Raw genomic sequence first — 17,861 nt, 5'->3', positions numbered from 1 at the left:
GTAAAATTGAAAATAACAGTTCGATCCAATTATTTTCAAAAATATTGATTTTAGTACTTATTTTCTAAGGACTTTAAAAATTAATCTTCCGTAGAAAAAAATTAATAAAGTATTAAATGTTAATTTAGTTTGAAGATCAACTTCTAAACTAATCTTTTATTTTCAATTTCAAAATTAGTTTGAATATTTTATAAGGTTTTGAATATTTTAACGTCTATCATGAAAATCGGTGAGAAAACAATGTATAATTATCAAATTTTCTTCAATGTTAATTTTTAAGACTAAAGCTATTTGTAATTACAAAACAATAGATACACGGGTTTATTTAAAATCCAAATAGTTGAATCAATTGATTAACTATAATTAAAAACAAAAATCAAGTATTTGTATCCATTTTAAATTATTAAAATGTGTTTAACTTATTGGATAATTTAAAAATTTATATTAACTTTTCTTTGGTCTTTATTCTGTAATTTATATTTAAGACATAATTCATCATTTTTAGTTTTTTCTATAATTATTTTATTGTTGTCAAATTATTACATGATATTCTTATTTGATGTTTCTATAATTATAATTTATTTATTGGTGTTTGATATTGGAAAATAAAAATGTATGTTTTTGACATCAAATATTTGATAATATGATGTTTTACTATAAATTTTTGTAAACTAATTATTTAATTAATATTCAAAAAATTAAATAGACGAGTACAAATATATTTTATCATCATTCATGTGAATGAGGATGAAGACAATAATATTATACCAATTAGATAAGAGGATGAGGATAAAATTTTACTTTAAGAATTTGGATAGATGAATGGATAAGATACTCAAATATCTACTCTCGTTGTCTTATTATCATCGTTGTCCTAATACCATCGTCGTCCTATTACCATCGCTAGTTACATAATGAAATTAATAAAAGAGTAAGTCAATTTTGTCACACTTTAAACAGGAAAAAAATGCTTTAATCATATTAAAAAAACTTCATCAAATTAGTTTCATTTGCATTATTTATGTCTAGTTTTAGTATTTCAAATTCAAATATCACACAATGACAAATGATTCATATTTTACTTGGCTCATTTTCAATTCAAATGAGATATAATTTTCACACAAACTTATTAATGAGAGAAAGTTTGTCCTAAACTTTTTCTGAAGTCAACTCAAAGTTAACATCTAAGCTAACTAAAATTTATTGGCAAAATTATTTATGCAATTAAACAACAATTACATATGCAAATGTTTTGGAAAATTCAGAGAAGTGTTATAAGTCAAAATGTCAAAAAATGAAAAGGTTGAATAGTATATAGAAAAAAAAAACACAAAGAAGCTCCATTAGTTCGTCAATATCAAACCTTTGAATGAATAAATAATAATGTAAAAAAATGATAATTTATCCTGATGACCGACTCAAATAAATAATATAATACAAAGAAGATGAATAAATCCTATTATCAAAAGTTTTTTTTATAATATATCGTGTTATAGTGAATGATAACAAAAATATGAGTTTTTAGTAAAGTATTCATATTTATAAATATTTTTACTTAAGAAAAAGTATATCAATATATAAGAAACATATATTTGTGAGGGAGATTGTTATACATCAAAGTATAAATACAAAATCAAATAAAAATGAAAAAGTTGATAAATATATAAAAAAAAAACTCATAAACTTCTTTTTGAATTTTAAGTTAATTATCATATCATGATCTCTTATATAAATTACTCATGACTCATTGATAATATCCCGAAAACATACTACTCCTTACTTTAAATTTACACAGTCCCCATTGTTAAACCAAACAAAATTAATATGAATTAAAAAAAACAACATAAGTTAACAAATATAAACACAAAAATAAAAATGTATTAAATATTAAAATATTTTTGCACGAAACTTACCAATATCATCGATAACAACAATATTATTAATACAAAGAATATTAAAAAAATAGAACAATATTTCAATCAATCATTTCACAATTTTATTTTTTTTTATTTCGTATAATATACTTTACCTTTAATCTTATCATATAGACATAAAATTGATAAAATTGACAAATTCTGTCCAAAGAAAATGTCATCGATTAAATGAAGTAAAAAATTATGAATTACAATACTTTTTAGAAGGAAATAATAATTAAACAATATATTTACTGAATTCATTAAATTAATATATATTTAATATAAATGTATTTACCAAAAAACTAAAAACTAAAAACTTCAAACTTGATTAAAAAGATTTTTTCAAACATTTGAAATATATTTTAGAAAAGTATTTTATCACATTTTTTTTACTTTCTTTCCAATTAAAAAAATCTTTATTAAAAAATTTCCTCTTTCATGTTTGGTTTTCATCTCCAAACATATCTTCATAAATGTAATAATAGTCTATTGTTATTCCACCAATAGTTTAGTGCATCATGAGTAGACTAATTTTGGTGTGCCTCTAAGCAATGAAAAACAAAACGGTCCCACGTTAGATTCACAAATCTAATTAAAGTATCTCTTCCACAAAAGTTATCACACACTCTTCCTATAATTCTTATTTTACTTAAGTAGATTTTATCTTGTCATGTTTTTTTTTTCAAAATATTTCTGCATTATTTGTTTTAAAGGTTATTTTGTAAAACTCAGATTTTTATAATTTTTTTTCATTTTAGTTTTTTATAGCTTAAATTAAAATTAAAAAAAAAATTATTCTTAATATCGAGAATTTTAAATTATGGTTTCTTTTTTCAGTTCAGATCAAAGTACTTATTTTGTTAAACCTAAATCTCAAGACTTTACCTAAAGACACTATTATGTACTTTTAAACGCAACATCAAAAGCATTTACCTGTGTATCAAGAAACAAAGAAAGAGAGTACATAAAGCAACTTCTTCCTCAATCAACTTATAATTTTTTTTAATTATATTAAATGTCCAATAAATAAGCATATTTTGTTATTTCAATAAGCTCATTATTATTCTGACCTTATCCTTTACTTCTTCTTCCGAAATTTCCAGGCTGCCAATTATTTTTTATTTATTTTTAATATAATGTTATTAATTATATTTTAAAACTAATACCGATTTTAAAAGGTAAAAACATGTATAAAATGTAGTTATCTAAAATTATAATTTTATTTGAATACATAAGAGTATATATTTATTATGAATTTTATATTTACCAGTTTTCAAACAGCTAATTTGATTAAATATTTTTGAGTTTAAGAAACTGATTGATCTAATCAGTCCAATTGGATTTCGACTTTTGTGAACCCTCAAAACTAGTTTTGAAAAGAATCAGTGTAAACTGGTTTAGTAAATGATCTAAAATCAAACAAATCAAGTATATTAAGATGTTTGATAACTATAACAATTATATTTATTTGATTTTTTTATTCGATCAAGGTGCATCGATCTCAAAATTACGCAAATCGTATACGGTGAAAAATATGTACTTAGTTGGTGTAAATCGATGAAAGGTTGTCAAATTATGAGGAAAATTTTGTTTGTTTTTACATAAATTCATAGGAAAAGTAGGAATCTACATTTGTTTATGTTTTTCATTAACTAATAAAATTGACAATAATGTTATTTTTTAATTTAGAAAACTTGAAGATGACATTTTCAAATTATACCTTTTACAATGTTAGGATTTGGAATTAACATTATCGATTTTTTATTTTAAAAAAATTGAAATAGTATATTGGTGGGTGTAATAAACACTTACTTTTTAGTATAATTTTGTTTACAAGATTAAACTAATTATAATTTTAAAAGAGGGAAGTCTAAACCACCTTTAATGGATATATGAGTTGGAAATTGGAATCATTTTATTTTCTTTTGTCTCTTTATTTTTTTATATAATTATTATCTTTCTCTCGCTACATATATATATAACAAGGTTTTTCTATCTATCATATCTACGTTACAGAAATACCATACTATAAATACAATTCAACTCTCTTTCACCTTTTCAAGTTTTCTCTTCTGTCTTGTTTTTTTTTTCTTCTTCTCAATCTCACAACGCAACTCATCCCTTCAACGCTTTCTCACCTCCCTTTCGTTGATGGCGTCCCAAGCAAGCCTCCTCCTTCAGAAGCAGCTCAAAGGTGTCTTTCGCTGCGTCCTCCCTCACCCAATCCCTTCTTCTTCCTTCCTCCGTTGCCTGTTTGATTTATTTGCGTGGATTCTCCGCGGCCTTCTGATCGATCTCTCTTTTGCTTGCAGATCTCTGCAAGAACCCCGTTGATGGATTTTCCGCGGGTTTGGTCGACGAAACCAACATTTTTGAATGGAGCGTCACTGTAATTGGTCCTCCGGATACTCTCTAGTAAGCTCTGTTTAGTAAATGATAATCTTTTCTTTCACACAATTTTTTGCGATTTTCAGTTGTTTTTTTTCGGATTCTAGATTCGCTTTGCTTGTGTAGTGATGATTTCTTTGTTTCTGCTTTCTGGGGTTTTGGGTTTCCCCCTAAAGATCGCCTCTTTAATTGCTTATTTGGGCGGGGGTGTTCTTCAGAATTTTCTCGAAGTTTTCTTTTTCTGTCCTATTCGTGACGAATCCAATCCATTAAGGCGGTTCTTGCATGGACCCTTCTTGTTGCTTTTTTTAATTCTCGAGATTATAGTTGATGTTCGTTGGCTCGATGAAAATAATATATATTTCTTTTTACTTTTGCTGCGGTTTCTGCAGACCACGACACTTTCCTGATTTGGTTTGTTCTTGGCTGGGTTCATTTGATTGTATTTGTTTCAAGAAATGATTTAAGTCAATACTTTACTTTCCCTTATTGGATTATCTTGTCTGGTTATTGTTTCATTTTGTTTATATGGTCTTTTATAGCACTTGTGTTCTTTGTTTTACTCACTAATATGTTTTCTTGTTTTGTCAATTTTTTTTTTTTTGTGTAGTGAGGGGGGATTTTTTAATGCCATCATGAGCTTTCCACCAAACTATCCAAATAGTCCGCCATCAGTGAAATTTACCTCTGAGATATGGCATCCCAATGGTTAGTTTGACTCATTTTTATCATGCTTTTTTAATGCATGAAACTTAAAGATGTTCAAATTGCAGTTTATCCTGATGGCCGAGTTTGCATATCAATTCTTCACCCACCTGGTGACGATCCGAATGGCTATGAGCTTGCAAGTGAGCGCTGGACACCTGTTCATACAGTATGTACAAACAAAAAACAATAAATTAATTAATTAATTTATTTTAATAATGAGAACTGTGCCTTATACAGAACTGGTGACTTGCTTTGAATTGCTGGTTTTGATTTATTTGGTGCTAGAAATGTGAGATTGTTGTTGTTTAGTGTTCCTTCCTCATGCTTTTGTTTGATAATCATATGATGCACTTGTTGTATAATATTCCTCCTGCTGTTTGGCTATATGCATGATGTGCTTAATCTGTAGTAATTCCATCAAATTTTTAGCCGCAAGACATACTTAACAAATAAAAGAAGATAGATTTTCAATCTTTTCATTTCATGAATGGATATAGACATACAGTATATGTATTAATAAGTGCAATTCAGTGTCCTTAATGTTGTAGATTAGTGTAGTTTAACGTTAGTTGCTTCTGTGTGCGCCTTTGGTAAGATATATAGCATGTTTAGCTGCGTATCTACCTGCTGTGTGATCTCTATCTACTGTGATGCCAAACTGTAACTTGGTAGAACTTGACATTAAAATTTACGGGAACAGCATTCTAAACGCTCCAAAACACTGATATAATGCATTCGTATGTGGCAAGAACTATCTGTCTCAGTTATATATACTAGGCTTCATCTTATGGCGGTTCCTCTGTTCTCTTTATATGCATAACCTAGATTAGATCCTATTGTGATTGTCTTGTACTGTCAGCATTGCATTAATGGTAGTTTACATTGTAATCCTAGGATAGAGATCTCCATACCATGCACTTGTAATGGTAGTCTACTACTAATTTGGTGTGTTAAAAATTTCAAGGTTTTCTTGATAATTTTGCAGGTTTTTCTTGCTTCTTGCAAAATGTATGCCACTTCTGGTCTACGACTGGTGGTTTGACATAGTACTTGTAAATATATTTAAAACCTGCTTATGAATTAATATTATGTATTCTAACTCGCAGGTAGAAAGTATAGTATTAAGTATCATATCGATGCTTTCTAGTCCTAATGATGAATCTCCTGCCAATGTTGAAGCCGCGGTAAGTTTTACCATTTTTTGATTTTATTTTATATCTGCATTGTTTCCCTCAGTTATACTTTGGCACCTATTTGCATCCTAGAGAAGAAAAGGTAAACTTACAATTGTTTTAATTATTTCAGCGATTATTTTCTCATGGTTATGTATTTAATGTGTGGTGGAGAAATTCTGACTTATGGCCGTAGTACTTGAGCAGACAGCTAGTGTGTATGAAGGGTGAGATGGGGGATTGCAGATATTTAAAAACATTGTGTAATACTTCTCCTATTAACGATTAGATGACAGTGAGATAATTTCAATATTTAGTATGGATGAATTTCACGAGTGATTAAATACGGTGGAAAAATAATATAAATGGGATGGTTTAATTCGGACTAGGCTTATGATGGAAGTAGCCATACTCAAATTGCTGATTTAAGCAAAACCCGGAATTTTTGTAATTAGAGTTATGAAGCACAGAAACAAATAAAAGAAGCATAGGAGTGCTTCTTTTAGTATTATTTCACCAGGCTTGGCAATATTGCCAGTATGGGTAGGTCTTTTCTCAACTCAACCCTGTCCCATCTTTCAAGATAACATTCAATACCCTATGGGTCCATCAGCTTTAAAGGTGAATCTGGACCAGTCCCACAAGAAAGTATTGAAACCTGCACCGTATAGCTCCACCATCCCTACCTCACATTTATGGATATTATGAAGAAATTCCTGGAAGAATATTTAAATATACAAAATAATTAATCCATCATTTTGTACAGTTTAGTAGCTATACATGTTGTACTAGTAAAATTATGTTTTGCAGGAACTTGTTGCTTAGTATAAATTAACAATGTCTTCAGAAGTAGCATAACTAGGCATGATACTAACTTTTGTGAGGGTATGCTGGAGGTGGTGGGGAACACCCACTAGGCTGCCCTTGACTTCTTGACCTTTGGCACTAATTTACCCTCTGCCACACTTATGACATTATGTCTGACACACGAAAACTAGTACCTGATTGACTTTCTTGATGTGTCTCGTTTGACTTAATAAAAGCATTTGGAATTATCTATGTCTGATGTTACTAGGTTGTAAGTTGTAAGGGTTGTGGCTTTAGTAAGCTGTTGTGGATGTGTGGATACTGTGTCCTGTTTTGCTACATTGGGGATGCGTTCTTATTTCTTCTGTTAGTTGGATATTCCTTTCACTAACATGTGCATGCAGTAATATTAATTTTCTAATTAATTATGTGGTATTCCTAGGGAATCTAGGTGTGAATATAAGTCTCATATTGAATAAAAATAAGAATATTAGATAGAAATGAGAAAGTTGAACGACACATAAGATAGGAAACCTATAAACTTATTATTTAAGGTTTTGGAAATGAGAAAATTAAGTAATATAAAAGGTAGAAGACTCATATATAAGGTTGAGAAAGTTGAATTTTCCCCTTACCCATCAGTATCATTTGTTTGAGTACTTTGAATTGAGAATTTGGCATTAGAAATACATATTGCCGTTGCTAAGATGTTTTAGTGATTAATTAAAGATGATGTGATGATGTTATGTTGCAGAAAGAGTGGAGAGACAGGAGAGATGAATTCAAGAAAAAAGTTAGCCGTTGCGTGCGGAAGTCACAAGAAATGTTGTGATTTAAAGCTGAATTCTCATTCTGCTTTTGTGAACTGATGTATGCATTGGTTCACATGTTACTGTGGATCGAGTAGAGACTGCCATGTCTTGGAAAAACAAACTGTATTCTAAGTGCTTTGTCACTAGTTTTATGAGAAATTTAGTTTGTTCATTTGCATGACCTTATTGTTCAAATTATAATTAGGTGCCAAGTTTTGCCTTCTGCTTAATATCTGAGTGTTGATGTTCCTGCTCCTGCATTCTGAATTTTCTCATTCCTTTCTGTTATATTCTTCGTATCTGTTTATTATATAACTATTGTTTCATAAATTTGAACAAAAATTACCAGAATCGTTTTCAAGTTCAACTCGATAAACCTATAATTCTTTTATAAAAAATTCATAGCTCCGACTTTCCATTATAATTTCGAACACACACATACATACATACATAATGAATAATCTGCAAATATCAAAATTATAATGTTCATAATATGTGGAACGCAACCATGTTATTTTCTGGACTTATTAAAACTTTTAACGTTAAATATTTTTTATTCTCTAACAAATACGATCCCCATATTTTAACATTATTTGGTACAAGCTCAAACATGTAGATTAAATAAATTAATTTCTAATACTAATTATATTATATTGTATAACATGGAAATTTTTTATTTATGTAATTGCTCTAAATGATCTTATAAAGAAAAGCAAATTCTCGCATCATTCACGGCTTACTTTTTTACTTTTTTCTTTTTATGTTTTGCAGCTCGCAAAATTTGCATTATTCTTCTTATAATTTTGCTACCTTAGGAAATTTTGGCGAAAACAATTTTAATTTTATGTAACCTTTTTTATCTTTTTTTTTTCTTTTGTCCTGTAGCAAGTGAACTAAATCAAGGAAAAAGACAACAATTATGAAGTTTTTTAATTTACGTTAGTTTTTCTGCTTGACTTTATGTAATTAGTTTCAAAAATTTGTATTTTTATAATTTTCTGTTAACTTGAAGAATTGTTATACTTAGCATCTACAAAAAAAACCTTTCTCCATCCTTAACATCACTTTACACTTTGTGACTTGAAACCAACTCTAGCTTTCCAGGGTCCACAAATGTCAACTTCTTTTCGCTACCATCCTTTTATATCACTCTTCAACTTAATATAATTTATTCACTTGAAATATCTTTTTAATTTCTTAATTATAGAATTTTTAAATAATTAAAAATAATTGTCTTGATGATGCAATATGTGGTCAAATGGGTGTTGTTTGATTTTCATTACATTAGTTATTTTATATCCTAAGTATATTTATTGAGTTTGATGTATTTAGTTGATACTTGAGCACTTCTTGAAGATAATTTTTAAAAATTGATCAAGCATCATTTGATTGGTTGAAGAATAATATGGCTAGTTATCTTAAGAAGCTTATTATTGAGAAAATATTTGAACTTGCAATAATTGATTATTTAATGATTTTTCACATGCTTTCTATATCGATAATAAACTATTATTCAAGAAATGGACTTAATTATTTTGGTCGTTTTTCTAGCAACTATCAAGAACAATATATAGTTTGTTATCATAAATAATAGTTGAAATACTGTAATAAAATTCTATCCTAAACTAGAGGGTAAAATTGAAATTTTAAAGTGTATGAAACTGCAGGAAGAAATTATAGAAGTGCAGGAAGGAGTAGCCTTAGAATCTTCTAACAATTCATGAAGAAATTATGAAGTGACAATGAGGCCCAATTGCCAAAAAAAAAAAAAATTAAAAAACCTGTTAAGGTCCCTCCATTTCTAAACCTTCCTTCTCTGGGTTCATTGACTTTAGGTGACCAAGGAAGACTGATCCAGAACCATGGATGCTCTCAACCTGCAATTCTATCTCAGGTCAAGTTTTGCAACTTATTTCATTATATGCTGTGTTACCGCTTCAATTTATTCCTATAAATTTAGTGCACTTGGTCCCAGTAGAGTTTGATAATGTTTGGGGGAAGTGCTGATTTTGTATTCCACTGGTTTTGCTCCTAATTTTAATTTTCTGATATTGTTTGAATTGCATAAGATATTAGCATCATTGTTATCTTGCGGGTATAATAGAATGGTTTACCTTACTCTTGATTCTTGCACATCGTATAGATTGAAAGAAGTTGTTGGTAACGGTATTCTCTCTTCTTTTGATCACTGTATTAACTCTTTGGAAGATGGTGTACCTGTTGTACGTACTGTAATCGGACTAAATAGAAGTAAAACATTTCTGCTTCGCATACTCTTTTCATGTGTTGGATTTGCTTAGATTTTAGGAATTAATTGTTCACTTAGGAGAACCGTCTCCTCCAGATATTGATTACAAGCTACTATGAACACTAAAGTAAGTCGTAATGAGTTAATATAAACAACAAGTATTTGGTGTTTAAATATTTGCTGTCTGGAAATTTTTTTAATCGCTTACTGGTGGTTATTATTGTTGAAGTTGTTATTTAGTTACTTCCACAGCCAATATGTGGGCTTCGAAATATTTTTTTTTATTAGATTAATCCATGATACATACAGAAGACATTTTCATTTCGTATTGATTCTTGTATGTTAAACGATTCATTTGTTGTACCAGATAAACTTGGCTGCTATCAGTTTACATAGGAGACCCGGTGGGTTATTCTGACTGAGCAGCAGGACCCATAGATCTGGCAGTGTCATGACTGAGAATAGAGCATACAGAAATCTGCTAATTGAATTTCATCCTAAAAGTTTTGTTAAGAGAAACCATGAATATCTCACTTTGCTGCTCCGTGGCCGCTTTGGAAGAAGTGTTGTGGGTCGTATCACAATTTTCTTACTTAAAGTTGCTGCTTTAGAGATCATAAGGAGGTTCTCCAAGAGAAGATGTCCATGTGTATGGCGAGGCCTTCAGGCTCTTCAAATCTTGTGTTATCCACCTTTTAAATGTATTCAGAGGTGGGCACCCTTCAAGGCTTTGGTTGACAACATGCAGGTTCGTTATATAAATTTGTGAACTTTTTATCAAAGTTTATCTGAATAAATTTGTGAACATTTTACTGGACATAGCACAATATTTCTTAAAAGTCATTTTCAATTACAGACGGTTAGGTATCACCATTAAAAAATTTAGGAACGTTTATTTCATATCGATCTACACCAATATACCAAATTTTCTCCGCTATATCTCAGGATGCATGTACCATACTGACCTGAAAAATGTGTTAGTTGGGAAAATCTTTGTGATGTCTTAGAAATTGGTGAGAGTGAAAAGGGAAAGGCCAATATGTCTTTCCATTTTACCTATTTAATGAAGAAGCGAATGAAGATATTATTGATGTTTGAATAATATTGATGAAAATACTACTATACTTCCCGTGCTCCCTTTTATCATCTTGGTTGAGGATCAAATTGATTGAAAACTTCTCCCGTTAATGTTTGTACCATGTACTTTATATTTTCCAAATGTACCTAGTTTAGCTATAATCATGAAAGCAGATAGCTAATAAATCTCTCTTCTGTCAGGTCCTATCAAGACCGTTGCTAGCCCTTTCAATTGCAACATTGTTTTCTGATCAGTCAATTGCAATGTTGTTATCTGATAAATCAAAATGTAGTGATAGAAAGTCAAATTGTAGTTCAGAAGACGCAACAGTATACTCTGAATTATCTCCTTTACAGGTTGATTTGAATATAAGGTATATGAAAACTATCTACTGAATATAATGCTGCTAGATTTTCCTTCAGGAGAAACTTGAGATTCATTGTGGGTTTTTTACGATCTTGATAATTTTTCTCTACGTTTAAGCTTCCTCAATTCTTGCATTTTGCAGCCAGCGTTTGATAAATCCTAATAATTTAGAATCTGAGAAGTGGTTGACTCAACTCAATCAAGAGCTTGAAAATCAAGGACTTAGTTTACCTGAAAGGTATTTTATGGTTCCTGTGCATTAATAATTTATTCAGAATTGCCTTTGTCTCTTCATGGAATTGGATTTGCTGAGATTTTGTGTAACATTTGAATTTATCACATCACCTACTGAATTTTGAACGCATTTTTATATTAAAATATTTTTCAAATGCTAAGCTGGTACAAAAATCAGAGTCAGGTACTTCCGGTTCAGATAGCAATAGCATATCCACAGCCATATTTATTTGTTCTCCTGTTACAACAGACCGTGATTTAGTGGGTGTTTATGCAGAATCAATGATGACGAGCTTAGGAGATTTTATGCAGCTTCTAATAATGATTTTTCTAGCTTTCTTACTTCAATAAAGAAGACCATACGATGGCGAGAGACTTACAGAATTCTTTCTGAGGAAGAACAGAAAATGTGGACAAAGTTGGTGTGTTGGCATGGGTGTGACGTGGAGCGCAGACCTTGCCTAATTGTAAGGCTTGGGTTAGCCTGCAATACTTTGCCATCGGAAGATAGACCTCGATTTGCTCAGGCAGTAAGTAAGTTATTCTTTCTTAAATGTCGTATTTATTTTTCTTGTCAATTTCCTCACATGTTTGCTTTTGTGAATCGAGACAATTATTTCTTCGCTCTCCCTTTCTCGACGGAGCTTCAGTCAGTCTTGTTTCTTGACGTAGTACTTTTCGTGTTCTATAGTTTTTTTTTTTTTTTTTTTTTTTTTTTTTTTTTTTTACATTTGATTAATAGTTATTTCAGTATCACAGGTAGAATATGGAGTCTTGCACTTGATTGATGCAGACAACCCTCAAATTACAGTGTTGGTGGATTGTGATGGTTTATCTCCAGTGAGAATTCCCATGCAAATGATGAGATCTTGTTCTTCCCTTTTGCGAGACCACTTTCCCAATCGTCTTGGTTGCATGTTTGTCATACAACTGCCAGCCAGTGTTCGTGTTATTGCCCAGTCTTTTATTCAGGTAAGTTCTCCTTTCTGTTTATTCAGCCAAAATCATTAGGAAAGTGCATTTCATTTATCATTGGATTGTAACACACCAACCTAGATAATAGTAAGTAATAACCAAAGCATTAGATCTATAACATAAAATGCAATTTTCTAAACAAAATAATCCGTGCATCTGAGTCAGGATTTGAAGCCTGCTACTAGAAACAAGTTGAAAATAGAAGGGGAAATGTACCAGAAAGTTCTTGCTGACTATCTGCCAACACTGCCTTCATATCTTGGAGGCTGCTGCACTTGCATGAAATGCTCTACCATTGACCAACAGGATATGCTGCAACCTTACGTGGCTGGGACCAGCAGGAGAGACAGGGTGGAGGACACCAGTGACAGTGACAATGAGGCTCCTCCAATGTTGCGTCCTTCCAATGAATTAGAAGGTGGCTTTTATGGTCAATATAATCAGTTGTTGAGAGCTGCTATCATAGGTATTCTTATATTTTGGGCTTTTGTAGCCCTTGGTGCTGTAGTATTTGAATTTTGAATCCAGTAATCTTCACCTGCCCTGATAATTAAAGGCATGCCAAATGTAGTTTGCATCCCTTGAAGAGTAAATATTTTTAGAGGGCGGCATAATCCATTTCCAAACAGGAACAGCATACTATTGCAGATTCTGCAGCATACTATCACTTGCACTATAGTTTCTCTTTTTGATTTTATTAATTGTCGTGTAACAAACAAAATCACGTCATTCCACTGGTGAAAATTGCATATGATTAGTACATTGCTTAACTCTAAAATATTTGTTGAGATGTTAAGGTAATTTATATTTGGGCATATAAAAGGGGTTATGACCTTTTATATTTTATAGATCTGTTTTTGCTTCTTCAAGTAAGCTTTATGGAAGAACTAATCAAAACAATTTTTTTTAGCGTATTGCAGTAAGGTTTATATTCAAATTTGTAAAACGTTATTTATCAGGAGTTTATGACTAAGAATTTAATTTAAGTTATTTACAGACAGCCTTAATCTTTCCATTTAATTTCGTGGAGTTGTTATTGTACATCAATTTTTTTGGTAGATAAATTATAGGGTTGGGATGGTGCTGCCCTTACTATACATTCAATAGTGGTTATTTTTATTATATTCTTTCTATTCTGTAGTATAGGACACTTAATTTAATTATATAATAAGAACAATTAATTTAGTTGAATTTTTAAAAAGTATTACTAATGTATTCAAATTAATTTTCATTATTTATAATTTTCTAAGTTTTCTTTACATTATTCATTAATACAAAACATAAATATTCATTATTTTCAGTACTGGTAGATTAGGAAAATAAGTATACAATTTATAAATTGTTTTAGAAAAAAAAATCAACTTTCTTTATTTAAATGTATAAAGACAAAGTATTTATTATCATTATTATTATTAGAAAGAGAGACTTATAATAAAGACCTAGTAATTATTAATACTATATTTAGTAGTAAGACAAATATGTAACAAATATAGCATTCTTCATCATGGTTTGGTGAGCCATATTGATTGTTAAAAGATCAATCTCTAAAAGTCATTCTAAGGTTACAAATAATCAGATCAGTATCAATGATTTTTCTGCACAAGAATCTGGAAAACACTTGTAAAATTACACAAACAGCCTCATACCATTAGGCTTTGTTCAAGTGTTTTTCAGCTCCATCTCAATTATCAAATTTAAACTCAGCAATTTCTTGCTGCGTGATAAAGACAAGTGGGAAATGTGAAAAGCTCTAGATGGTTTTGTTTCCACAAACACCCAGATGAAATAATTAAATATAAAGTTTAGTCCCATTTTTGTTGCTTCATCTCACTATTTATCTGATTACAGGTTCTCAGGAAGCACCAGCAGCTGCAGCAGACAACATTCATTTTTAACAGTGCAAAGCCCGAAGACCAGGAACTATTTCAAAACCCAATACGAAAAGAACTACGTACACCACTGAAGTAGGAAATAACTCTTGTATATATGTATTTTATAACGTATAACGTATACATAGCAAATTTAAGGTGCACTACTTTCTTACACAGGATTCCACTAACACACGTATATATGGCATATCCTAGTTTTCAAGAAACAAAACCTTTATTGACCAACCAAGTTTTTGCAGCGTCATCCCACCCCAACAAAGTATGGTGCGTGGGTCCTCCACACTTTTTCTTCATCTGCACTGTTCAAACTTAGTAGAAACTACAAAGGATAAAGAGATTCATATTCATATGTCTCTTTCTCTCTGGAGCTAAAGGGTGTGCAAAATATGTATATATACAAATACTTATATCTATATATAAAAATAACTTATATACATCAGGCTTTATTAAATAAGGATAATAGCTGATATGTACTAGCTGCAACGTGCAGGATTTACAGGTTGATATAATCAAATCTCACGAGTACAATTGAAAATATGTGGATGATGATTATCCATCTATTATTGATGATATAATCACCTTTATAAGTTGTGTTCTGTCACTGTGTTGATATGCTAAGCTCTTTCTAGTTAGAAATTTACAGGTTTTGTCGAATTCCAAGGATTCTAATTTCTGTGAATTAATCTTTAAAACAGATAAAGCAGCACTTGAAACATAATATGAAAGTGTTATAACTAGAAATTGGAACTACAGCTAGCAAAAGCACATTTGTTTTTCACATTAGAAATGAATTAATATAATAGTAAATATTAATTAGGAGGATTTGATAATTGGGTGACCCTTCATTGTCCTAAAGGGAAACGTTTGAGGACAATACTTGAACGGAAATAATGAACATTAAGTGGAGATCTACGAAAATCCCACTTTTACTCTCACAGTGCATGCATGGTTGATTCCTTCCTTATGCTTCTGAGTTTCGGTAGCGTTAAACCCAATGACACTAACAACACACAACTTTTTCTTCTAATTAGAAAGTTTAATTATAGTTTATATGATTAAACTTATTAAATGAAAAAATATATAACATCTTTTGACAAAGAATAATAACATAACACAAACCAAACATTTTTGAATTTTACATTATAATGCGTTAAACTCAAACTCTTATAATGAACACGTGTTCAATGATATTGCAATATTATCTTATATATAAAAATGAATAAAAGGCGTGGAGAACTTTAAAGCAATCCTACTAGCTCTTGAATGAAAAATTACAACTTTGTGGATTTCTTCAACTTTAATTTAAAGAAGACAAAGGAAAATGGTGGTTCGGGTACACCAGAGAAAGAATAAAATTTATAAGGATAAAGTTTATATATTATTTAAACGGGTGTTGTATTTGCATTATTTTAAATTTCCCCATCTTTTGTGAATCTACACAGTTAAGTTAATGACTCTATATATCATATAAAAATCTGATCACATGCTCACATTTCACTTTGGGTATATTATATATTTGTCCAAAGTGGTCATGGTGTGGAACCTTCTCTAGCTACATACCTCACCTAATTTAATAATCTTTAAATATAGAATTTTTAAAAATGAGTATTTAGATTATTGGTTCATCTACATATCAGTATTGTATTATAGAAAACAGGAAAAGGGAATAAACTATCCTTAGTTGAACACACGTCCGAGGGTATTTGTTTTTGTTTAATTTAAGGTACATAAAGATTTAAGTTAACAAATTTATCTGTTGAAATGTAAAGACGAGGAATAATTGGGATTTGTGCTTATCGAGGAGATTGAGGAGTATCTTTGTGAAGCCATTTCATTTGAAGGTTGCAGAAAATGCGCATGAGACCCAATTAGAACGTCCATGAGTTTATATATATATATGACACATCATTTAAATTGCATGTTGATTGACATGACATTGTTTATAAACTTAAATGCTTATAGAGATGTGTTTCGAATTGTTATTACGTGTTTTATATGGGATTGATTTTTAAATGATGGATATTTAAATTTAAAATAACATAATAAATGTTTTTGTCCATTAACAGTGAATGATATTAGGTGTTTCAATAGTGAAGGACCTTGATTAGTGTCCATATTAACAGGTGAAATCGTGGAGAAGGGAATAATTTTGCAAACATTAATTATATGGCCAATCCTTATTTCTGTGATTTTTCACATTAGTTTTTTTACACTTTCTTACCGATTAAAATTATTTTATTTTCTCTTTTTGTGACGCAATTTAACATTTTGGGTTAAATATGTTTTTTGTCCCTCAAGTTTGAGCGAAATTTGGGTTTAGTCTCTCATCAAAACTTCTGACCAATTTAGTCCTTCATCTTCTAAAATGCGTGAATTTAGTCCTTTTAACCAAATTTTGTTAAGTTTATCTGACATTTCAAGCGCATTTCATGATAGTATTTAAATTATTTATACTGTTTGACACATTTTTGCTTCAATGTTAACTTAAATACTATCATGAAATGCGCTCGAAACGTTAGATAAACTTAACAAAATTTGGTTAAAAGGACTAAATTCACGCATTTTGAAAGATGAAAGACTAAATTGGTCAAAAGTTTTGATGAGGGACTAATTTCAAATTTCACTGAAACTTGAGAGACCAAAAACATATTTAATCCTAACATTTTCAATAACATACAAGGGATTATAAGAAATAACGTCTACCAATCATTTTTTTAGTTTTAGGGTTCTTCCGCTTTATATTTCTTCAACCGTTTGGAGTAATATATTTTTTTTTTTTTTTTCGCTTTATAAGGCTTTTGTCCTGTTGTCTGTAAAAGGGGAGTGAAAACTAATATGGTCCATTCATATACATCTGCGTAATTACTTTATTAAGATAATTATTAGAATAATTACTACAATATGGTCCATACATATACATCTGGGTAATTACTTTATTGATGGAATAATAATTTCTACTATATAGTATTAAAAGTGAAACCTTTCTCCATTTTGATTAAGAAAACTAACACAATTTGGTTCATGCGTATGATCAGTTGTCGGAATCAAAATTGTTAACTCTTTTTGACATTTTTATCCAACCCCTTTACTTTTAAACAATGATACATGCATCACATGAGAAGATGAAGAAGAAGAACTTTTTCTGAATAATTATTTTTCTAATGAAGAGAGGAACGAGACACCAGGTCATTGGAAATAAAATATTTGTACTCTTGCATTTTTGTGCTCCTTGTAATGGCTATAAAAGGCGAAGCATGGTTGGTGCCGG

The 17,861-nt window shown here is 30.2% G+C and overlaps 2 protein-coding genes across 3 annotated transcripts; both read left to right on the top strand.

The window, feature by feature from the left end:
- The first annotated feature begins 3,925 nt into the window (after nucleotides 1-3,925).
- Nucleotides 3,926-8,036, top strand: LOC114185294 (ubiquitin-conjugating enzyme E2 7). Its single transcript, XM_028072949.1, has 6 exons — nucleotides 3,926-4,110; nucleotides 4,229-4,331; nucleotides 4,915-5,012; nucleotides 5,078-5,178; nucleotides 6,119-6,196; nucleotides 7,746-8,036. Exons 1-6 carry the CDS (start codon nucleotides 4,068-4,070, stop codon nucleotides 7,821-7,823), a joined length of 501 nt encoding a protein of 166 aa, XP_027928750.1. The 5' UTR covers nucleotides 3,926-4,067; the 3' UTR covers nucleotides 7,824-8,036.
- Nucleotides 8,037-9,591: 1,555 nt separating this feature from the next.
- On the top strand, nucleotides 9,592-13,405 carry LOC114183308 (phosphatidylinositol/phosphatidylcholine transfer protein SFH4-like). 2 transcript variants are annotated; one of them, XM_028070281.1, is made up of 7 exons: nucleotides 9,592-9,697; nucleotides 10,419-10,799; nucleotides 11,330-11,502; nucleotides 11,638-11,733; nucleotides 12,007-12,259; nucleotides 12,489-12,701; nucleotides 12,870-13,405. In XM_028070281.1, the coding sequence occupies exons 2-7, from the start codon at nucleotides 10,503-10,505 to the stop codon at nucleotides 13,224-13,226; spliced, it is 1,389 nt and encodes a 462-aa protein (XP_027926082.1). In that variant the 5' UTR covers nucleotides 9,592-9,697; nucleotides 10,419-10,502; the 3' UTR covers nucleotides 13,227-13,405. The 2 variants fall into 2 exon arrangements, with proteins under 2 accessions (XP_027926082.1, XP_027926081.1); XM_028070280.1 differs by having other exon boundaries at nucleotides 9,593-9,697; nucleotides 12,007-12,263; nucleotides 12,481-12,701.
- Nucleotides 13,406-17,861: the final 4,456 nt, after the last annotated feature.

Source organism: Vigna unguiculata, chromosome 5 (genome assembly GCF_004118075.2).
Source record: "Vigna unguiculata cultivar IT97K-499-35 chromosome 5, ASM411807v1, whole genome shotgun sequence".
In the NCBI taxonomy this organism is placed as follows: domain Eukaryota; kingdom Viridiplantae; phylum Streptophyta; class Magnoliopsida; order Fabales; family Fabaceae; genus Vigna; species Vigna unguiculata.
The sequence above is the reverse complement of the archived record's forward strand: the minus strand, read 5'-3'. Positions and strand labels throughout refer to the sequence as shown.